At 40.0% G+C, this 21523-nt stretch overlaps 2 protein-coding genes across 4 annotated transcripts in view; one reads left to right on the forward strand and one right to left on the reverse strand.

Annotated features, from left to right (window-relative positions):
* Nucleotides 1–8116, reverse strand: part of LOC105678422 (forkhead box, sub-group O) — a 153258-nt gene extending 145142 nt beyond the window's left edge. For both annotated transcript variants that reach the window (XR_001101703.2, XM_012377757.2), the window contains exon 1: nucleotides 5334–8116. Coding sequence is in view for 1 of the 2 variants with exons in the window: in XM_012377757.2 (XP_012233180.1) it covers nucleotides 5334–5783 (450 nt within the window). In the remaining variant the exon portion in view is untranslated. The remainder of the gene's footprint in view (nucleotides 1–5333) is intronic.
* A 5139-nt stretch (nucleotides 8117–13255) lies between these two features.
* The window catches only part of gukh (GUK-holder), a 77505-nt gene continuing 69237 nt past the window's right edge, over nucleotides 13256–21523 (forward strand). The window contains exon 1 of one of the 2 annotated variants that reach the window (XM_012377756.2): nucleotides 13256–14113. In XM_012377756.2, coding sequence (XP_012233179.1) covers nucleotides 13825–14113 — 289 coding nt within the window. In that variant the 5' untranslated portion in view covers nucleotides 13256–13824. The remainder of the gene's footprint in view (nucleotides 14114–21523) is intronic. The other variant, XM_012377755.2, reaches the window with a different exon arrangement.

Here is a 21523-nt window from a genome sequence, read left to right on the forward strand (position 1 = left end):
ATATGTAGATTCGCGCCAGCTGTGAGACTGGTGGAAGTAAGAATTTCTGTATTTCTCTAAAATTTCATATCGACATTTGACATGAAATCTTTTCAACGACGAATAGATTTCTATCGCTCTGTGACACAAACAGATTTCTATTTTATTTGAAGATTACAATCGCCCCTCTATTTTATAGTCACACAATATATCACTGTGCTTTTCGTGTCGACAATGCTTATCGCGCTAATCGAAGCAACGACGTCAGAGTTACAAGGTAACTTCATATGAGATGGTGTCACGCAAGTACTGTTCAGAGAAATCAGAACACCATGAAGCTATCCGGATGCATTTACAATTTTCCTTAGTAGCTATTTATTGTTAGTTCTATTTTACGATCAATCAATTAAACCGCCATTTTCTTCAGAAATTGCTTATCCCCTAAATATTCCCCGATAAATTTAATTCTATCAGTGCCAGCAATACGGCCTCGAAACGTAAATCACTTCCTTCAGAACATACAAAAATATTAAATAAAAAAATATATAAAGAATTACTAGATTCTTTCCTCATAAATACTAATTTTATACCATTTTTACACTGAACATAATAAAACATAGACCTTACACTCGATGGTCTTCATTCCAGAAGTCTTTAAAAACTCAAACGACCTTAATAATTTTAATTTTATCAGACGATTCCCCCTTAAAGTTGTCGCCATCTCGGCGACACGTTAATTCTTCTTTTCCGAAGAAGTCAGATAATCCTGTGATAACGCTCTCACGCAGGCATCCAGCATTCTCCGTGGCGTTCCGATTTCACTGACCGGTAGTGTTCCAGTATCTACCGCGCCGTAACAGCGCAGAGATACCGCGAAGAGACGGTCGGACAGTTAGCCGAGTTCTCCGTCGGTCGTTAAAGCACGCGCGGGGCCGCCTCTAATCATTATGGAAGGATCCGCCAGCGATCATGCTGCCGAATGAAGGGAGGGAGAGTTTTGTAATGACGGGCGCCAACCACCGCTGGTCTTAAAACCAGACGGATGAGTGACCTTTTGGCCGATTTCACGGCTCCACGACACCTCGTTCTTTCCACCACGCTGCGCTAGAATTCCAAACCTCTAACGCTGTAGCACGAGATCCGAGCAACTCTATCCAACGGCGCCGCACGATAGCTCAGGGGCTTTTCACATTTCAGCATAAACGTGAATACGTACTCGCTTCCTCCTCCCGCTACTCCTTCGTCCCTGCCTTCTTTTCTGTTATAGCGCGAGGCGCGGCTGTAACGCGCGATCATTATAGCACGCACTATTCGTTACAGGCCACCATTAGGCGGCAAATTGCGGGATAAAATTCTTCTCCGCGAAGAATTCATGCTGCAATTCGTTCCTTCGATGCTTCGCTTCGTAAATGGTACCAGTAATTTGTAAAGTGAATCCATCGTTTTAATGTCATCGTTAGGTTAGGTTAAATCTCGCGAAAAGCTTGTTAAAACGCGAGAGACATGATTGCGTTCGCCGTGCAAAATGTCTTAGGTGAGAAATCTGTTATCTATGAGACCTGTCTAATTCGCGCGTAAAGGATGATTCACACCGCGCCGACGGCACGCATCGTCCGGCGTTATCACGCGTTCTAATAAAATTTCTCAACAAACGAGCTCCACCAGAAGGCACACCAGAAGGAGCAGCAATTATTGTGCTCGCAATGCGTTACTCGAGTTTCAGTGATGTTACCATAACTTCGAGCAACATAATTGATGGGGTGATAAGTACACTGTGGAAAGTATCTCGGTATAAAAGGGGAGAGGGGAGAAGAAATTTCCCTAAGATAAGCTCTGTTTATTCACGATCTCCGTCATTAAAATTGATCAGTAAATTCTTAGTAATAATAAAACTGACACTATAATATCTCCGACTGGTTTTTAATGAAATATTTCTAATTGAAAGGGAATGCCATCATAATAGCGCATTCCACACATGATTCCTCGCAATTTCCTCGCATCCGACGCACACAACTCGCTATCGATTGTCATTGTAGACGATCTCGAATAAAATAAACGTTAAATGCCTGCGTAAAAACGCCTTCCTTCTTCGAATTCTCGGAACGTATCCCTGAACTTTCGTCGGGCGCTTTCGCGTGTCGCGCAACCCGTGCATAAATAATACACGTCGTTCGCCGTTTGAGAGAGCGAAACGAGCGACGAAGCGATTGTCCATCCAGCGGCATCGATTTATGTGTGTACTTCGACCCGACGTGACGTCGACGATGATGGCCGTGGCGGCAGCGGGGATACAGCGTTGCGCTGCGCGAATGAACGGTGCAAACGGGCCTTAAAACTTCCCGGCTGCATTTTGCGTCGGTATGCATTCTCTCGTGTGCGCGCGCGGGAAACACACAGGAGAAGATACAGATATCTCTCTCCCTCGACTCGACCGCACCACGTGACTACACGCCGTCGTCGTCGCCGCCGCCGCCGCCGTCGCCGCCGCTCTGCGCGACTTGCATCCGCAAGTTCGCAGCTGCAGCTCCCGCCTCCGTGGATTTTTAGCGTGGATTCTTGCCGCGAGTTTGACGCGTTGGCTCGGAGCACGATAATTGAGTGGCTAAGTGCCATAGGTGCCTAACCGTCAATTTCTAATATTTTACATAAATACGAAGGAGAGAGAAAGAGAGAAAGAGAAAGAGACGAGAAAAACATGGCTTCAACTTGTGTCACCTGGCACATTAAAATTTGACGAATTATGGAGATTCTTAACCCTATATTATTAACCCTGAATATCTGCCTAAGAATTACAATAACTTTCTTCATCAGCTCAACTATGTCTAAACAGCTTTGCTAACTTTAAATATATTGCAATTGGAAGTAATAACTTCTTGTCTGAAATCTTTGAAATCTTTTCTTCGAAGCCCCAAATCACGAATAATATTGGTGTCATTCCAAATATGAATAATAAACTAGTAATTAAAAATGATGTAAATGCCAACTAAACAAGTTCAAAATACAAAAAACATATTTTTTCGTCGGATATTAGAACGATGCTTCAACGAGACAGATTTTCAGAACAGAAATAATAATGTAGAAAAATGTTGATCATTACCCTTGCACGCGGTATGCTAAGTTAATTAAATACTGTAAATGATCCAAATCTTTCACGCAGGATTTCCATTTTATTTAAACAAGAAAAATATTAGTTTGGCAAACGTACCTCGCATATAAGAATTGTAAAGAATCGTTAAAAAACGCTATGGCAATTGCTAAATTATTCTAATTTAATTTAAGATAAGATTTTAATAATTGGTACTCTCTGAGCCACTGAAATCTTAGAAATTGTGGACTTAAATCACATAGTTTTCAAATTGTGAAGCGTGTTTGAAAAACAGTGCAAGTGCCAAACTAAACAAACTCGAAAAATCAAAGAAATATCTTTCCATTTAAAACAAGCTTCTTCCGTCACAGTTTGGCGTATTGCAGTAATAAAATAGGTTTACACAGCCAATATAATTTATGCAAAAGAAGAATTATAATTCCAAGATCGCATTACTTCAAATTTGATGGCGAATTAGCGAGCATTGTAATGAAATACGAAAACGAGGTATCTCACCGGCTATACGTTACGCGGAACGTCGAACTCGCTGAGCTAGAAGCTCGAGCTTTATAATTGTAAACACTATAATGCATTATTAACGTTTTAATTATGCGTACCGCGCTAAATAGTTCAACATAAACACTCGCTTTACAGTTCTAACGTTTTGTTCGGCCAGTATTTGCGTTACATTCGTTTAATTTCATTAAAAGATCAACTGTCGTTTTATACGAGCTATTTTAATATTAATTAACATATTAATAATATATAGGATAACCATTTATTTAAAAATTCTGTTTTAGTCGCAACAATTGGTTATATCTTTCGATTTCATTATTTTTATAGTTGTAATTATGACTTTTGTCTTCATTTGAGAGATAATACCGTGATACAAATGCAATATTGTAATAACAAATCTTGTGACAAGGCATAAAATCTATGTAAATAAATTCGATTACAAAAGAAAAAAGTGCTTCATGTATTATTATCTCTTTATCAACTATTAGATAAGCTTATCGAAACAGTAAAGTGTATATTTAAAACTACTCGAATTGATTTCTATTATTAAAAAGATGGAAAGTAGTATAATAAAATAAGAGAGTGATACTTTCACAATCAAAAAATAATTTGAAACTTTTATCATTAAAAAAGCTAATGTATCATATCTTGTTACTACTTGGTTTAGTTAATTACACAAAGATTAAAACTTGAACTATGTTAAATTAATTATATTATGTTATATTAAACTAAATTTCGAATTAATCATAAAATGTTGATTTTTTTCGAAAATATCGATTTTCGATTTAATCACAAAATATCAATCTTTATGGAGAAAAATTAATTTCTGTTAGATAAATTTTAAGTGCTAATAAGAATAATGAGAATACAAAGAGTGAATGTGTGAAATATCGACCTCTAATATAATGCTAATAATATAATATTAACATAAATTAAAAATTTAATCAAGAAATTAAACAAACAAATATATACACAATTTTAATAATTAAATTATTAAAAATTTTAAATGTAAAAATACATGAGCTGTAGTTTCTTCTCAGACGTTTGTCTGAAATGTCGGTCCGTAACGTAATCGCGCAACGTGAATCATCAAAAATATCGTTACATGCGTGTAAATTCCAGCCGGATGAATTCTCATGTCTAACCTTCGCATTGTCGCGTGTCTCAATTGTTTCCATACGAAGTCTTTATACTACTGTAAACGTGATTCCGAGTGACTTCGGTTTGGCATTCACACCGCACATTTAGCTCGGTTAACGTGATAAAAATCGCGCGTTTCTTGCACACGAAACTCTGGCTAGCCACAATTCGAGAACGTGGACTTTTATGTTTTCTCGCGTTTCATGCGAGTCATCGTTTTAGGAAAATTATATTACACGGTTGTTAAAAAGAAAGACTGTCTTAGTAGAGCGATAAAAAAATTAATCGCGTGATAAGAGAACATCCATTAAAATACATAAATTGTGGCGACAAAAATTCTGAGAAATTCATGCAGTTTGGAAATTCATCATTATCAACATCATTGCCGTAACCAGTTATCGTTAAATTATGTGTGTGATACTTATAGAAATTTCTCTTATAATTAGAGGATTTCACGTTATTGGATAATACTTTCTTAATCGTTCTCATTCTTAATCTCAATTAGGTTAAAAGCAACCTAATGTTTAAATTGGAATTAAAATGTAACACAGATCAATGTGATGTATTTCTCAAAATTAGATTCGAAAGAGTGGCGCAAAGAGAATTCACTCACCTTCCAACCGGCGCTGCTGTTGTTGTCGCCCTTGTCCTTAAAGTAGGATACGTTCTGGACCATCCACTCGTAGATCTGCGAAAGAGTGAGCCGCTGCTCGGGCGCGCTGGTGATCGCCTGCGTGATCAGGTCGGCGTAGCTGAGGTTTCCCCAAGCGTTCCTTCTCGACGAATTCTTCTTCACGGGCAACAGACCGCCCTGGGCGAGTTGCGTCTGATGAGGTGGTGTACCGCCCTCGGCACCTTCCTTCGTGGCCGGCGCGTTGCCCTCCACGTATCCTTCGGGTCGCGGCAGCGGCCATGTGTTGGATCGCGCTCTGGTTTGCGGCTCGAAGCCGGTCTCCAGGTCCGGCGAGGTCGGAAACTCGAAGGAGACCCCCTTCTTCTGTTGCTGCTGTTGCTGCTGCTGCGACGGAGTCAGCGACCCTGACGCCGGCCCCGAATCCATCATTTTCGCGCGCTGCTGTGCAAACTTAAAAGAGTCCACGGGACGGATACGAAACTCCGCGGTGATCGGCAACGTACGATCGGCGATCGACGGCGTTGGGCACTGAGAAAACCCGTTCACGCGCGAGCGAGACGACTTAGGTTGTCGCGTTTCGATCGCACTATCACTAGACGTGTATATGTATGTAACGCGCGTGTGTGTGTATGTGTCAGCGACGGCCTTCGTACGTCCTCGGCGAAGGCTCGTGGCACCGCTCGTGGTAGCGCTCGTCGCAGCGCTCGTTCACGCCGGATTGGTCTCTCAGTGTGTATATGCGTGTGTGTGTATGTACGTGTGTGTATGTGTGTGCCGCTGTGTTTCTGTTTCTTCAAGCACTGCAGTTCTTCAACACATCACCAGCGTGAAATCGCTACGAATTTTATACGCGGCGCGACACGATGCGCGGCGCGGATCGGCGCTCGCGGGAGACGAAGCTCCAAACTGAGCGACGTTCGACAACAGGTTCACGGAGAGCAGCAGACCGACTGCGATTGTATACTCGCGTGTGGCTGACGACGGCGGCGAACCAACTGAGGATTCTACCGAGCTGCGTTCTGCGTGCCGAAAGAGCGCGCACGAGCGAGAGAGTCGGAGGAGGATAACGACGGCGGGGAATAGTGTGCAACAAGAGAGAGAGAGAGAGAGCAGGATGGAGAGAAGGCAGTCGAAAGAGAGAGAGAGAGAGAGAGAGACAGAGTAACAGATAGGCGCCCGGCGCGGCGAAGAGGGGGAGCAGACCACGTGGTCAAACTCTGTGTTTACAATCCGTGCCGTCCGAGGGTCACGTGGCCATGTTTTGATAGGAACTTGGCCCGTCGCACGAGCGGCTGAATCCACGTTCTACGTCGTCACTGATGATGGTTGCTCGTCGTTGTGTCGTGACGAGATTTGCGCGGCGAGCACTCTGCGTGGCCGACGGCGTGATTTTCGGAAGAACCCACCGCAATGGCGCGAGCGCGATGACGGTGACCTTTGATGCTCTTTGTTGCCTCTGAGAGACAGTTCCTCCCGGTATCTCTCATCGATACCCTCGGATCCTCGTCGCCGGCGAGCTATCGCTCCGCGCGGATACTCCTTTCCCGATTAGGCTGCGGCCGGTCGCGCTCCGTTTCTCGTGCACGTGAACGAACCGTCCGATAGCAGTCGTGTTCTTATTCGTATCACGGATAAAAAATACTTGGGCAAACACTTTGGAATCGCTTGCCTCGTGATTTGAGAAGTGACGTCTCGCACGTACGATCAGGAAAGAAAACCTATCTACTACATACAACTTGCCGGCAAGGCAGCGCGGCGCATACTGGTGAATTCCTCTGACCGGCGTTCGGAACCGACCGAGCGGAGCCGAAGTTGCGAGAAGTGAATTCGCGACGCCTGTCGACGCTCTCCGGCGCGCCGATCGCCAACGGCGTGAAACGTGAGAGCGAGAGACAGAGGAGAAGAGAGAGCGAAGAGGACAGCTGTGAGTACTCCCGAGCGCGGGAGGGAGATGTAGGGAGGACACTCGAGAGTGGCGTAGCTGGTGGGTGGCTCAGCGAAGTGGTGAGGGCAGGAAAGCCGGAGTGGGATATGCACTATAGTAGGGGGAGAAGGAGAAAGACGAGCGCGGGAGCGAGAGAGACGGCTATAAATTGCAACTTTGTGCAGCGAAGGAGGGAGTGCGAAGCGTCCGGGAGGAAGAGAGAGAGAGTGCATCTGCGAAGGAACGCGACGAGAGGAACGAGAGGAAGAGGGATAAGGGAATGCAACGGAAGGAGGGAGACGAAGAGTGCAGCGTGCTCATCGGATCTAACGGGTGGGCGGGGAAAAGGGTATACGCTGTGCCCCAAGGGTTAGGCACTGCACCGCGCGCACAAGCCGCGAGGAGGGAATTCGCACGCGGTGTATCTCTTTCTTCGTCCCCTCCTTTTCTCTGTCCCGTACCCCCGTTTTCTCCTCCTACCCGTTCCGCCGCGAATCGTCCTACGTTCTCCTCGGCTTGATTTTGCGGCAACCCTTCCGGTACTTTTTCGTATCGCGACTTGTAGAATCCGAAGATTCCCCACAGGCGATCGAAATAACTCGGGCTGTTGTTTTCGGTCTGCGTGCCTATCGAATGGTACAGCGTCCCCCGAAAGCCTGCGAACCGTGGAACATTCCGTTGTCCTGAATCTGCGTTCGAGAACATTGTTGCACCGCGCGACAGCAAATCGCGGATTCTTCGTTGTCGAAATATTCGGTGAGAAAATCACACAACGTTTGCTCTTTCGCGCTTAAAATGTACGTAAAGTCCCAAATATATTTTACTCACGTCGTTTCCCCGTCATTTTCGTCGTCTGGGACATTTACAAGCATCTGAAAGAAAAAATAAAAAAAAAAGTTTTATACATGTATATAGATACAAGATTTTGCTTAAGATAGCGCTGACGAAATAAAAGATGTAAGACATGCGTTTGAACATTCACAAGCTTACACATTCTTGCAATCAATTCATTAGTAAACTAAGGAATATTTATTTGTGTTCATTGAATTTCAAAAAATCTCCACAAGAGGTTTGGAAAAAAATTTCTTTAGAATTGAGCAACGCGTTTTAAATATAAATTCATTTCTGTCTACAGATCTTGATTCAAAAACGGAAGGTCATAGAGCAGACATATGAATTTCAAATAGCTTTGTCTAAATCTGGGCGTGGTTACTTTCGGCATATTTTACAGAAGTCATACTCCATTCCGAAGTACACAAAAAGAGCTGTTTGTCTACCCGTAAAAATAAATGACCCGTCATTTAAATGCATTTTCTGTCACAACAAATTTTGGAGTTCTTTTTGCGCGCTCTTAATTATTCGTCGATGCTGTTGGGCCGAATAGCTTCGGAACCCTCGTTCGCGGTAGTTCTGTCCTTCAATTCGGCCATTGTCCGAGGTCTGTTGATATAAATCCTGCTCGCTAAAGATATCCCCCATCTATAAAAAGAAGTCGGCACAGTGTAGCAGAAAAGGGCAGGTAAATCTGGCCATTGCAACCCGATTGAAACAAGAAACGACGTGTTGGTGGTGGCCGATAACGTATACGCGGCTATACGTGTTCATGTCGTCCTGTGTGGGCAGTCGCGATTCCGGCTAACTTAAGGGGTACTGTCACCGGTGTAATTATGCACTCTGAACTTTCGATTGTCCGGCGGATATCCCCGGAGCACCCATTGCTCAATGTTGTTTGCGCTTGAGCTAAAAACAGCAGGCCGTAGCTTATTCCGTTCGTGTGCGTACAACACGCCGGAGTTAAAAATAGAAGATGAATGGATCCTTAAGGACTATCTGATCGAATAATTGCGCAAACAGTTTTGGATACTCCAGTGGACTTTAGCGCGATTATTATACTTCTAATAAATCGTATCAATTGACCCATTGATCAATTGATTAAGCTCGTTTGACTTAATAATAAATCATAGGAATTCTTTCCGTCACTAATTCGGAAAAGAAATGAGACTATTTAGTTGTAATAGACGAAAAGTTCAACAGTGAAACTCAAACTTGACGCGATCAACGCGAAAATTACAATGCAATCATAACACAATAAAATTTTATCAGCCAATTTTATCCCGGTTTTATCAAGTTTGTTTTAACTCAATTTTTTAAAATGTATGTTTTTACTTTGTTATTTTCTTTAACTATTCAAACATACTTATTTAAACATTAACCGTTTGAATATTTATTTATTCAAACAAAAATTTAGAAAATAGTTAAAAAAATAAAAATATATATTTGTCACAAATTTTATTGCATGTGATTCATGCTTAATAATATTCTTGAATATTCACCTATTGTTAAAAGAACGTTATCATTAAATAGCGATAACAAAGTCAATTAAATGAAATCTATAAATTCTCTAGATGTTCCTAGGTTTCTATTTCGACTGTACTCTTACATGGAGTCCATTCGATTCATACCGATCCCTAAGCATGCATCTCCTTCGCGAAGAACTGAGATACGCGCTGGATAATAAAGAACTAAGGAACACGATTTTAGCATCCTTAAGTAGTCCGCGACCTAATCATTCTCAAGTACCATCCAGATAAAAACCTGGCCAAAAAAGCACATAAAGAACGTACAAGCTGTTTACTTCGAGTGCAACATAACTCAGACAACTTTTAAATTGAAATACTGCGGCGCGCGTAATATATAATCTTATCTTACACTTTTTAATTCATTGACGTCAAATGAGTCAACCAATCACAGTCAACCTGTGAGTTTCATGTACTCCAATTTTAAATTTTAAGCGATTTTTAATGGCACGGATGTCATGGATCAAATATCCAAATAAAATTCAGATTTGAAGGACTATATTTGACTTGAGCCCCTTCCAAAATAGAGAGATGTACGTAGACATTCTTTGAATTTATGAAATCTATCTGTTATTTCAATCGCGACAATGTCGCTCGAGGTTTTGCGCATTCCATAAAAGTGCATAAAGTTATCCATAAAATTAAAGTTGTCGGCGTATTTTATGGGCGATCGTTCCCTCCCCCGAAGAGTAGATCTCCGGGCGAATCATCCCGAAACGCTAAATGCGAGACTTTATCGTGTGAAATTGCACATGCTCGGCAAATTAAGGTGTAGTAAAAGCACTTGCTACCAGTAACCCTCACCCATTAGATCCTCCCAAGGAGAAAGCAAGGATAAGTTCCGACTATCAATTACATCGGTTCAATTCCGGAGCTTACTTTACGCCGAATCGAATCCGGCCAACCGTATTGCCTGCTAAATTTGTTACGCTAACGAGCGTTGCACTCGTCGAGCTACTGGCGCTGTAACTTTTTATTTAGTTGGCTATGAAAATAAACGCGAATTACGACGTTTGTTAACTCGATCGGCGGCGGCTATCGCGGATCGATAGCTCGCGTATGCAACTCTCATCTCATGTTGCTAACTTAGGATAGCGCAGTCGTCTACGCAGTGAGAGAAAAGTATGTGATATTTGGAACTCTCTTTAGTTGCACGGCACTATAATTATAATCAGAATGCTTATTTTTATATAAATTATTGCTGTAATGTTAGCAATAATAACCTTATACGTATAGTACTGTGAATCGTATAACCAGCCATATAATTAGAATACCCATAAAAATATGTGTTGCCTCGGATAGCAGGGGTAATTATACATGTGAATAAAGCGCACGTGATTGCGTACAAATTAACGTTTATTATATAACGGAATAAGATACAACGATAAAGAGGAACCGGAATACGTGCGAGCAGCAAAGCGATCGCGAGAACAAGACAGCAACTAACGACAGATGAACAACTAGAAGACAAGGGTGACTTGAACAAAAGATACGCGTCAATAGTTTGGCGTTCACGCAACTAGAGATACTTACAGCGTTCGGATCCGTACGATAATTATCGTATATGCAAGATAATTTTGGTCATTTCACGATGTACGATACCACTTTGGTATCGTACGTAAATATACGATAATTTGAGGAAATGATAGCGTGGCACTTCGCTATTTAAGAAATTTTCCAGCTAGACACAGGGCCGGTTGTTCCAACTTCTTGGTAGGTTTATCCGTCAGTTATTTATTAATAAATATTAGTAATCTTTACTCAATGGTTGGAATACCAAGTAAAATTACCTCTATCGTTATTACCAAGATGTAATTTTACTTGGTATTCCAACTATTGAGTAAGGATTATTGATATTTATTAATAAATAACTGACGGATAAACCTACCAAGAAGTTGGAACAACCGGCCCACAATGACACAAATCGACATAAATGTTCATGAATATCAAACAAAGACAGAATAATGATCTATGGTATAAATTTATATAAACTTGTATCACTAGCTGAAGATTCCTAGGTGGCATCTGCTTGTCTACGTTACTATTGGCCACATACTATATATTAATTACTGGAATTGTAAAATTCAAATCCTTTTCCCTTTTCACCTATGTCCATTTCTAATACTTGTTAATATCTATATTAGCATTTTCGTGAAAGTGAACTAGAATCAATCCGAGAGCGATTAATATTGATTATGAATTTATTTGCGATTATCTCTACGAAAAGGAATAGTATTTAAATGATTCATTTTTTTAATATTTCTAAATATACGATCATTTTTGTTCAAATACGATCATTTTTGTTCAAATACGATAATTTTTAGCGCCACATACGATAGGCGCCCTCTCGCAACCTGGGAACGCTACATACTTAGTAGACTTATATCGTAATGGTTATCTGTACACTCATAATTATCGTTAATACGAGTGAAGCATGATAAATTTATTATCCAATATGGTTGGCGCCTGAAAACACTATAGATTATGGTTATTGTAACTATTCTTTTCTCTCGGTACGTCCAGTTGCCTATGAGCTTTCTATGAGGACGGAGTGTGTAATTGCATCAGTACGCAGTGTGTAATATGTATACTGTTAGTAGATATTGGTCATTTTTCGATAAAATGTGAAGAGAGTAAGCTACACGGCTCTTTTCAACCATTTCATCCCGGTGGGCGTATCACAGCTCCGTATATTATGGCTATTGATGGGTGTATCCGGTTCATTCTAAAACAGTTCACGAAGAATGTCACTCGGACATTTAAGTTTTTATCACGTCTCTCTTTCTCTCTCTCTCTCTCTCTCTATCTATCTATCTCTCTATCTATCTCTCTCGGGATTTCATATTATCAATTTCCGGTGTGACACAAATTCTGTTATTGATACTCTAAAGGCATCCGCTAATAGTCAGTCGTCCATCATTGCTCGCAGTGATCGATATAATGCAAGTTATAAACAATTTTTTTTCAAAATATCGCTTGAAAGTATGAAAAAAATTTCACCAGTATATTTAATACTTTTTATATCATTGATAAATGGTCCTAATTTTGATTACTTATTTCTAATAAAATACTGAGCTTTCTTTTAATATACTTATATTTTTAATAAAATATGTGCATATGAAATGATTAACTCTTCCGATTTAAAAATGCCTGTTTCCTTTAAAATTTTTCAACTAATGCGATAAGATAATTTTTAAATCTCTCATGAGAATTCATGATAATCAGCTGGAAATTTTAACTCGTTATTGGTGTCTGATATATGCACTACATTTACTTCTTCTGATAACGCAGTTCCAAGTTGCGAATTACGAAGTTGAGTAACTTCATCAGTTTTCCGATTCCTATATTATTCGCTGCTGGTCAAGTCGACACGCTAAACAATTTTCTATTTTTTAATTTAATTTTTCGTTATTCCAACATTCTTATTAATTCACATTCACATATTTATGTTATGTTGTGCATTTTATTATTTTGAATGATATTAAAAATGTTATAGCGGTAGTAGGTATTAGAACGCGGCCGGTCTGGCGAAGAGATGGCGATAGCAGCCTGTCTACAGCCAGACAGCTGGCAAAAGCGGCTTTTCGCACTCACTCGAATGGGAGATGGGAGAACCCGTCGACCGGGTCGGTGACTAGCTACCAAACCGGCCGGCACTTCGCGTACCACCGTCGCGGCGCGCGGTACGTTTCACGACGACGCATCCCCGCCGTCGTCTCGCGCGTTCTCCGTTCGTCGTCCCTATCCAATCGCACATCGCACCCCGCCAAAAAAATCCGCGCGAAAGAACGAGTGGCGGTTTCTCTCCGGAAGATCCGCCGCAATGTCGCGCACATACGATCTTCGTAATGCGAGTATCGGTTCGTGACGCGCGCGATTGAATCAATCTTTCGCTATCCGACGGGAATACAGAGTGAAAGTGCCGAGAGGGTTTAAAGGGAGGGAAATTGAAACGAGCCGCGGTGACGCAATAGAAAAGTATACAAAAGTTGAAAAGTGACGGAAGGCAACCGCGCGGCATGGAGTCGCGCCGACGGCACAAAGGATTCGCGGAATTCTCCCGGTTTCAAGGATCCGCGTGCGGTGATGCGGTGCTCCGGTGATGAGAGAAAACCGACGGTAAAGTGTGTTATGCGCGAGTGCGGTCGACCAGGAATACGCTACCCAGACCGCCGGCGTCATCGTCGCGATGCCGTTCGTGATGCGGAAGGTAGAGCCGCGGCACCTGTGCCGCGGCCACGTGCCGGCGGACTCGCAACCGGGCTGGCCGGTGGGTGCCGAGCTCGAGGCGGTAGCGAACGGTGCCCTCACCAGCTCCCTAAAGCAGCTAGCATCCCTCCTGACCGCCGCCGAGGACATCTTCGCGGGCCTCACCGCCGAGCTGTCCCAAGTGGCCGAAAGGAGCGGACACTTGCGTCTCAAAATCGACAAGATCGAGGAACGACTCAGCACCGTCGATCCTAAGAAAATACCAGTCCGTGAGTATCCGAAGCGATTTATTTATTACATTTCACCGGGAACTGAAAGTTTTCGGATGTTCGATTATCGCAATGCTACCGAAAGTTAGCAAAGTCGCGGTGATTTCTTCGACCATCAACAATCGTTGAAACGCAAAGTTTAAACTTTTTTCTCTAAAAAAAAATAAAGATAAAAAATTAGACTGTGACTATATTATAGTGCAACCATAGAAACATGGTAAATTCCTGGAAAAACACGATACGCCCACGCGGAGAAAAACCAATGCAAAGCGTACGTTCACGCTTAAATTGCTTTTATTTTGTGAGACAATGGTTACGATGTTTTTTCATGTCGCACGTGCAACTCAAGGTGCCAATATCTCGTAATGTTTATATTTCGGTATCTATTAAATTCACCGTTAGGTTTGGTCGACAGGCAAGAAGTTTTAAAACTTTCACCTAGGTTCTATTTTTTGTTTAGTTTTTTTTCCAGCGAAAATTTAGCAAAACAATCGTGTGTTTCGCGAAGCATATAATTAATTAATTTCTCGTTATTAATACCGAAACTTTAGCATATTGCGATATTATTATGCGTTGGAAATCTTTTCATATCAAAGAGATATTAAGGGACAATATCGGTAGGATTTCACCGGCAGGGGTGAGGCAAGAAAAAGATAGCAAGCAAGACGGGAAGGGCGAGCGGGAATGAGAAAAGAAACGAATAAGAAGAAACCCATTTTGTGAGGAAAACATTCCGGATTTTACCTGGTCTAAACCGTGGGAAACGAATCGTAAGAAGGTGTCGAAAGCGAGTTTCACCTGAGCAGGGGAGATTAGCTTCTCTCGTTAGTAGTACAAAGAGTCCCTTATTCTCGGTACTTTCTACTTTTAAATGTTTTTGTTGGAGACAAGAAATAGAAAGGAGGGACAAAGTTACAAGTACCATTAATGAGCCAGATATCGAAGTTATTTACGTCGGACCACCTTCGAAGATTTAATGAAGGCTAATTTAAACAGATATTTAAAATGGACTTATAAAATGGCTATGAAATAAAGTTTTTAACCGTGCTACATCTAAAGATTAAAAAACAAAAGAATATATAAATACGGCTACATTATTAAAGAATTGATTTCGGTTTATTTAGAGAGTTTAAAGATTTAATTACGAATCTATAGCTATGAGTCTGTAAAATAATTATTAATTTTAAAATATGTATACAATGTCTAAAATATTAAAATCTCAGTCTCAAAAATTACATTAATTCACCAAAAATTGCACTGATTCCGCAACTGCTTTATTTTGATAGAAGAAAAGAACTTCAATTTTTCATGTTGAGAGTTTTTCGTGACGTAACAGAGATTAGAGAGTTATAAATCTCGGTCACGCCCGATTACGGCAACAATTGAGGAGCGCAATTGAAAGACTAGAGGAAAAAGTTCCCACCGACCGAAATTACTTTAGTTCCAGTTAAAGTATCATCGACGTCGCCCGCGGCAAATTAACGTCACGTTTTAACTTAGAAACCGCTTTTTCCGACGCGCGCTATCTTCACCACTTCGTAAGTCGTAAGATCAAGAAAACTACACAATTTATCACCACGCAGTGCTGCCGGCGAAAACAACGACGTTGCTTTTCTTTCTGAGATCAGTGTCGACTTCTCAGAAGCATATATAACGACACATTTAATTCTCTTTATTGAATGCGGTTGCACAGACAGTCGCAACAGAAACTAAAAAGCTATGCTTTCAGTGTAGAATTTTTTATTCTCGTCTCATTAAATCTAAAAAACTCAATTTTGATACCGTCTCAATATTGAATTAGATTGAATTCGTTATTTCACACACTTTATATTAATTTAATATAATCCAATTTTGATACCGTCTCAATATTAAATTAGATTGAATTCGTTATTTCACACTTTATATTAATTTAATATAATCCACGTTAAACCACGAACTGATTCACGACAATTGTAGCAGACGTGAACTGCTTTAATTCGCCGACGCAATTAATTAAGTCGCTCCCAACTTCTGTCTGAGATCAAGAATCGCAATTAATCGTAATTGCCACAAATGTTGTCGCAATCTGCCTCTCTGTAGCAAAATATCGCAGTCGGAGTGAATGTTCGTTTCATGGCTTCCATTGGCAAACAGCTGAGGCTTCTTCGATCACAGAAGTTCTTCCACTCTAAGGGTTCGCTCGTTCGGTCTCGCAGACGCTCGTAGCGAAGAACCCATGCTTTCTTCCAGCCTCCTTTGCCGCGAGTCCTACAAAGGTGCTGCTCTCTGAGACAGCTGACTCAGGTAATCGGCGGTACAAACGGTGTCGGTCTTCGGAGTCTTCCCGGCGGGGCGGTGGAAATTTTAATTCCCAAGGGTGAGCGGGCTTCGACACTGGCGGGAAGAAGCAGATAAAATAACGTCTGCCGGGTGTGTAATGTAATACCGGTGCACTTATGCGTTTCGAATATATTCGATTGGCAAAGGAATGCGATACTTGTGTTTATCGGGAGCAAAATTTCAATATCGCATTTATCAATAAAGTATTAAAAATTATTTCTGCAATTTCTCTCTAAGCGATCTTTCACCACGCTTTATTTGAACGTCATTTGCTATGACACAAAATGTAGATAATATTTTTAATTATGTCACTTATCGTTTATGCGTAAGATTAAATATCTCGAGACGCTGTGAAAGATTATTAAGACATCATTGCGATAAGATTAATAAATTATTACGTCCGCTAGATAATATTCCTACGCCGCCGACATTCAATGTAATTTCTCCTGAAGCTACGTAGAACCACGAGAAGCACGGTTGAAAGTATGCTCAGCCTTGAACCTTCAGGCTCAAGTATCTCGCCAGAGATATCACGGATCCTGGTGAAATCGGAATTTATGTTCCCAAGAGGACACCGACATTGAAAGAGAAGCAAAATATTGACATATTATTTATGTCACCAATTCTCACATCACACTGATTTCACACACAGCTCTGATATTTCATATTACTAATTATAAGAATTTTGCTTTTAAATATATATCTATAAAACTTAATTAAAGAAATTTGCGCGGTTTTAATATTTTTTTAGTAAATAAATCTGATTCATAAATATTTTCTAAAATTATCCAAATTTAACAAAATTAAATGAATTCAGAATTAAAGGTGTTTAAATTTCTGTTTTCGTAAACAGATTAACTGTGTACACATCAAACAATGGAATCTGTCAATAATCTGGTAGGGTAAACACGTATAATAAACACAGGCTAAACCTTCGGAAATCTAATATCGCTAATGTGGTTCTGTAACATTGTATCGAAGGAGAGCCGTCGACCGGCTTCTACGGAAATGACCACGCGCAGGATGTGGTCGAGCGAGTTTCAGTATTCCAAACTAGGAACAAGCAGTTAGTTTGATGGGCTTCGTATCCGTTTCTGCGAAAATGCATTTTTCTTTCGATTCTTTGTACCGATAGTAAAATTGTTTTCTTCATGCCTGAGAAGACTTCTCCAATTGTATGGAAAAGCGCTATTGTTCCGTAACAAAATGTATTGCTGTTTTGTAGATTTTTTATTAGAATTGTCTCACATTCTTTTGACTACGTGCGTTTTCTTTCTCATTTTCAACACTATTTTAGAAATACTATAACAATATTCTTTTTTATTATTATATAAATCTTTTTTTCCAAGAAGCACGTTGTATAAAATCAAGAAAATAAGATTTACTTTCACTATTATTAGCCAATTTGCATTTATGAAAGATTAAATGCAAAATTATGCTCACCGCCTGCTCCTTCTTAAGTAAATACATAATATTTCAAATTTATTGCTACCTAATATACGAAATTCTGGTAATTGAGCCTCTGCTACTTAAATAATCATGTTTGTAGGGCGGCACTGATTTATAGGCACGTCGCAATGCTAATTTTCTTTAATGAGAAATTCATGTTAAAATGAAAATTTATATGTGGCTGCAAGATTTATGAACGAACATACGGTTCATTTTCAGTATCGACGATAAAATCGGTTATGTAATTCAGATTACATATATAATGGAAAGAAAAGAAGAGTAATTTGATACTCGGACAAATCCAAATTTTTCTATGGATTATAATTTAATTCATTGCATAATTTTCTCTTAATAACACAAAAGTTCACACTACTATTTTAGGGTTCCGGAATTTCTCTCGTCAGCTGTTTAGCTCGTTTGGAATTTTCACTCATTCTACACTTTCCCCTTCTCAGCTCGTAAACCCCGCCGCAGATATGAGGCAAGAACCCCCGTGTACGAATAATAACGACGCGGACGGAAATAAAAGTGGGCCGCATCGGGCGCAACGGTCCTCGGCTATAGCCCCATCTCCGGTTTTTCACCACCCCTCGTCACTGCCTCCTTTATTTCCGCGCCTGGCTCCTTATACCTACTTCCGGTTGCCAGCTGGCATCACAGGATAGGAGGGGGTTCATCGAGGGGTGACGGAAGGTGAGCACGGATGAGGAGGCAAGGCAGGGACTCTCTCTCTCTCTCTCTTTCTCTCTTTCTCTCTCTCTCTCTCTCTCTCTCTCTCTCTCTCGCTTAATTTTAGCCGCCTTGACACCGGAGGCACGTGCTCCGAATAAATCGCTTTTTGCTACGTTAGAGTACATCGCTAGGAAAAAAGTTTGTCCCTAGTGCTAAAGTTTGCGCACCCTTGCGATGATATCAGCGAAATATATTGAATCTATAGTGAAGTTTTATAGAAGACAAACTGAAGTTTGGAGAGGCTGCTTGAAAAAGCTACATGGAAATTTTGAATCTATAAAAAACTTTTACATTAGATTTTTTATTACGTTATTCACAAATGTATATTTAAATTGCTGTCTTTTGTAATATTTATTTTATTCTTCACAAATATCACACATGACTAGTCAACGAGTCTAACGATTATGTTAAATATAAATAAAGAAGAAGGATAAGAATAGTTGTTGAATATTTAAATTAATAGCTATTTTAAATTATTTTTAACGGATTCATAAAGTGATAATGTTTTTGTCACACACGTGATATCGCTGCAACCGACTTTTAATCACAGCTATCTTTCTCACGCTGGTAACCGTAAAAAGACAACAACTCAGAGAAATAATGAGTACAACTCACGGATGCAAGGAATTTCTCCTTTGGGCTTGTGTTATTCTTTTCCCTTTTTTTCCTTTCCGAGATAGCAAGTATATTTCCTCGAGGAGCCACTTTAGCCCTCCTCATCTTACACCACGTGCTCGTAAGAAGGGAACAGATGCCCCTTGATGATCGCAGAGTATTTTCGGTGGTCACGATTTTTGTCTTGGGAACGAGTATAACCAAAAGCCATGAAGCAACGGAAACATTGATTTTGTGATTTTCCCATTGCAATTTTTCTGTCGCAATTCTGAGAGTGTTAAAAATTCGAAAAAAGAATGGATTTCGAAAACTCAAAGTAACCTATAATATTAATACTAATGTTTGTTCGTTTAATTCTTAAACATACTTCGAAATGAGAAATTCCATATTTCATATTACAGATAATTTCGTAATTCTTCCTGGAATTTCTCTGTTCAATTCTAATCGTTCGTCCCAAGTTTCGTAATTTGAATACCGGTTCGGACGACCTTTTGCGCATTCAGGTATATTCGTCGAACGATTCAATCTTTCTATGCCACCAACGTTTTTAAAGAATTTACGAAATGAGATTACCAACGTCGCTATTTCCCGCAATTTTACGTATAAATGCAACGCAGCCCGCATCCGTGAGCCGTGTAATCATCAATCAGTCGTGTAAAGAGCCGAAGAGCTGGTGGAAAAGCCGCGAGGAAGCGAGTTAAACCTATCATTGGTTAATTAATCATTGCGATTCGCACACCTGCCCTCGCGCGTTACGAACCTATTATTAAGTGCCATTACTCGCCTATATCTACCTGCCAAAGCCCTTCCGCGACCTTTGACTTCTCTCCTAAGGAAGGAGATGGAAAGGAGAGAGCAGAGGGAATTCTAATGTACAAGTCGGCAGTCCGCAAATTCCTGTCGATCTCCGACGCTCTACCTTCGCATTTCTGTCATGATTACAACTTCGATCTTGGGATCTCTTCAATGCGAAATTGCATGTTTAACGTTGTAACGATAACTAAGATAATTATTAAAAAATTCTATATAACTATAACTATTAACATAACGTTTGTATGATATTTATAAAATATAAATGTGTTATATAAACATAAAAGATGTGTTTATAAAATGGAAGTAAATTTTGTTAACCTCGTGAACGTTTAATTTATTGCATTTTATATGGAAACACAATAGAATAAATTGGAATAATTTGAATATTTAGTATCTATTGTACAATAATATCTGTAAAAATTTAAATAAATTTAAATTATTCATATAAATCACGTAAGCTATCTTATAACGGTTGCTTTTTTTCGCGAGCACGTCCGGTAAGCGCGCGACAGCAAGAGTAATTTCCACTGTCTACCGTCTGCGGCTGACTTGAAACGTTACTCCGTAGACGTTACGTTATCGCATGATTATCCCGCAAGAGAGTGACGACCCCGTTATTCAAACATTTGTATTTATAATTCATGTATGCGCCGAAGATAATTTGCCAGTTGCTATTTTACTTGAAAACCGATGAGTGCATTCACTCATCGGTCAAGCTTTGCGTGACCAATGCAACAATGTCTATAAGACATGATTTTTATACAAATCGCCGTTTGATTCTAACGGAATAATATTCTATGTGCTGAATTGTTAATAAAGAAGCGTTTCTATTTACATACGATACAATTTTTATAAGGAAAGCTTGAATTTTTTCAATAAATAAAAATATATTTATTTTGATAAAATAAAATTTTGATGGAAATTATCTATACTGTTTTTTTACGGGTATATCGAAGTATTCTTATTCGTACTATTTAACAATTTTTAAGCAATATTTATTTAAGAAAGAAGTAATCAATCTCACTTGTTTAGTCAAATAAGATGTTTTATTTTTTTACGTAAAAATATTGCACTATGGGATAACGTTTCTCATTATTTATCCTGTCGCATCGAGTAGCATAGATAGTAAACGATCTAAATGAAGTATCTTTAGACGTCGCACATGACTGAATATAGCGTGAAGAAGTCAATGTTAAAGACGTCGAGGTGAAATAAATTTATTGTAGTTCGCTTCATGGATTGTCAATTGCACTTAAGCGGTTTTATCCTTTCAATCTACCGTTTAAACATTCAGTACGATGCTTTGAAAATTTTGCATTATTAATTCCGTTATCTTGATGTATCCAATTCCAATGTCGGACTCTATCGACGGAACTAACACTATATTGCAACATAAATTATTCTTGAAGTATGAGCGCTTAGTAATTAAATTTTAATGTATGCGTGTATGAATGTATATACCTTCCGCGAAATAGATAATAA

The sequence above is a fragment of the Linepithema humile genome, chromosome 7 (assembly GCF_040581485.1).
Source record: "Linepithema humile isolate Giens D197 chromosome 7, Lhum_UNIL_v1.0, whole genome shotgun sequence".
Taxonomy (NCBI): Eukaryota; Metazoa; Arthropoda; class Insecta; order Hymenoptera; family Formicidae; genus Linepithema; species Linepithema humile.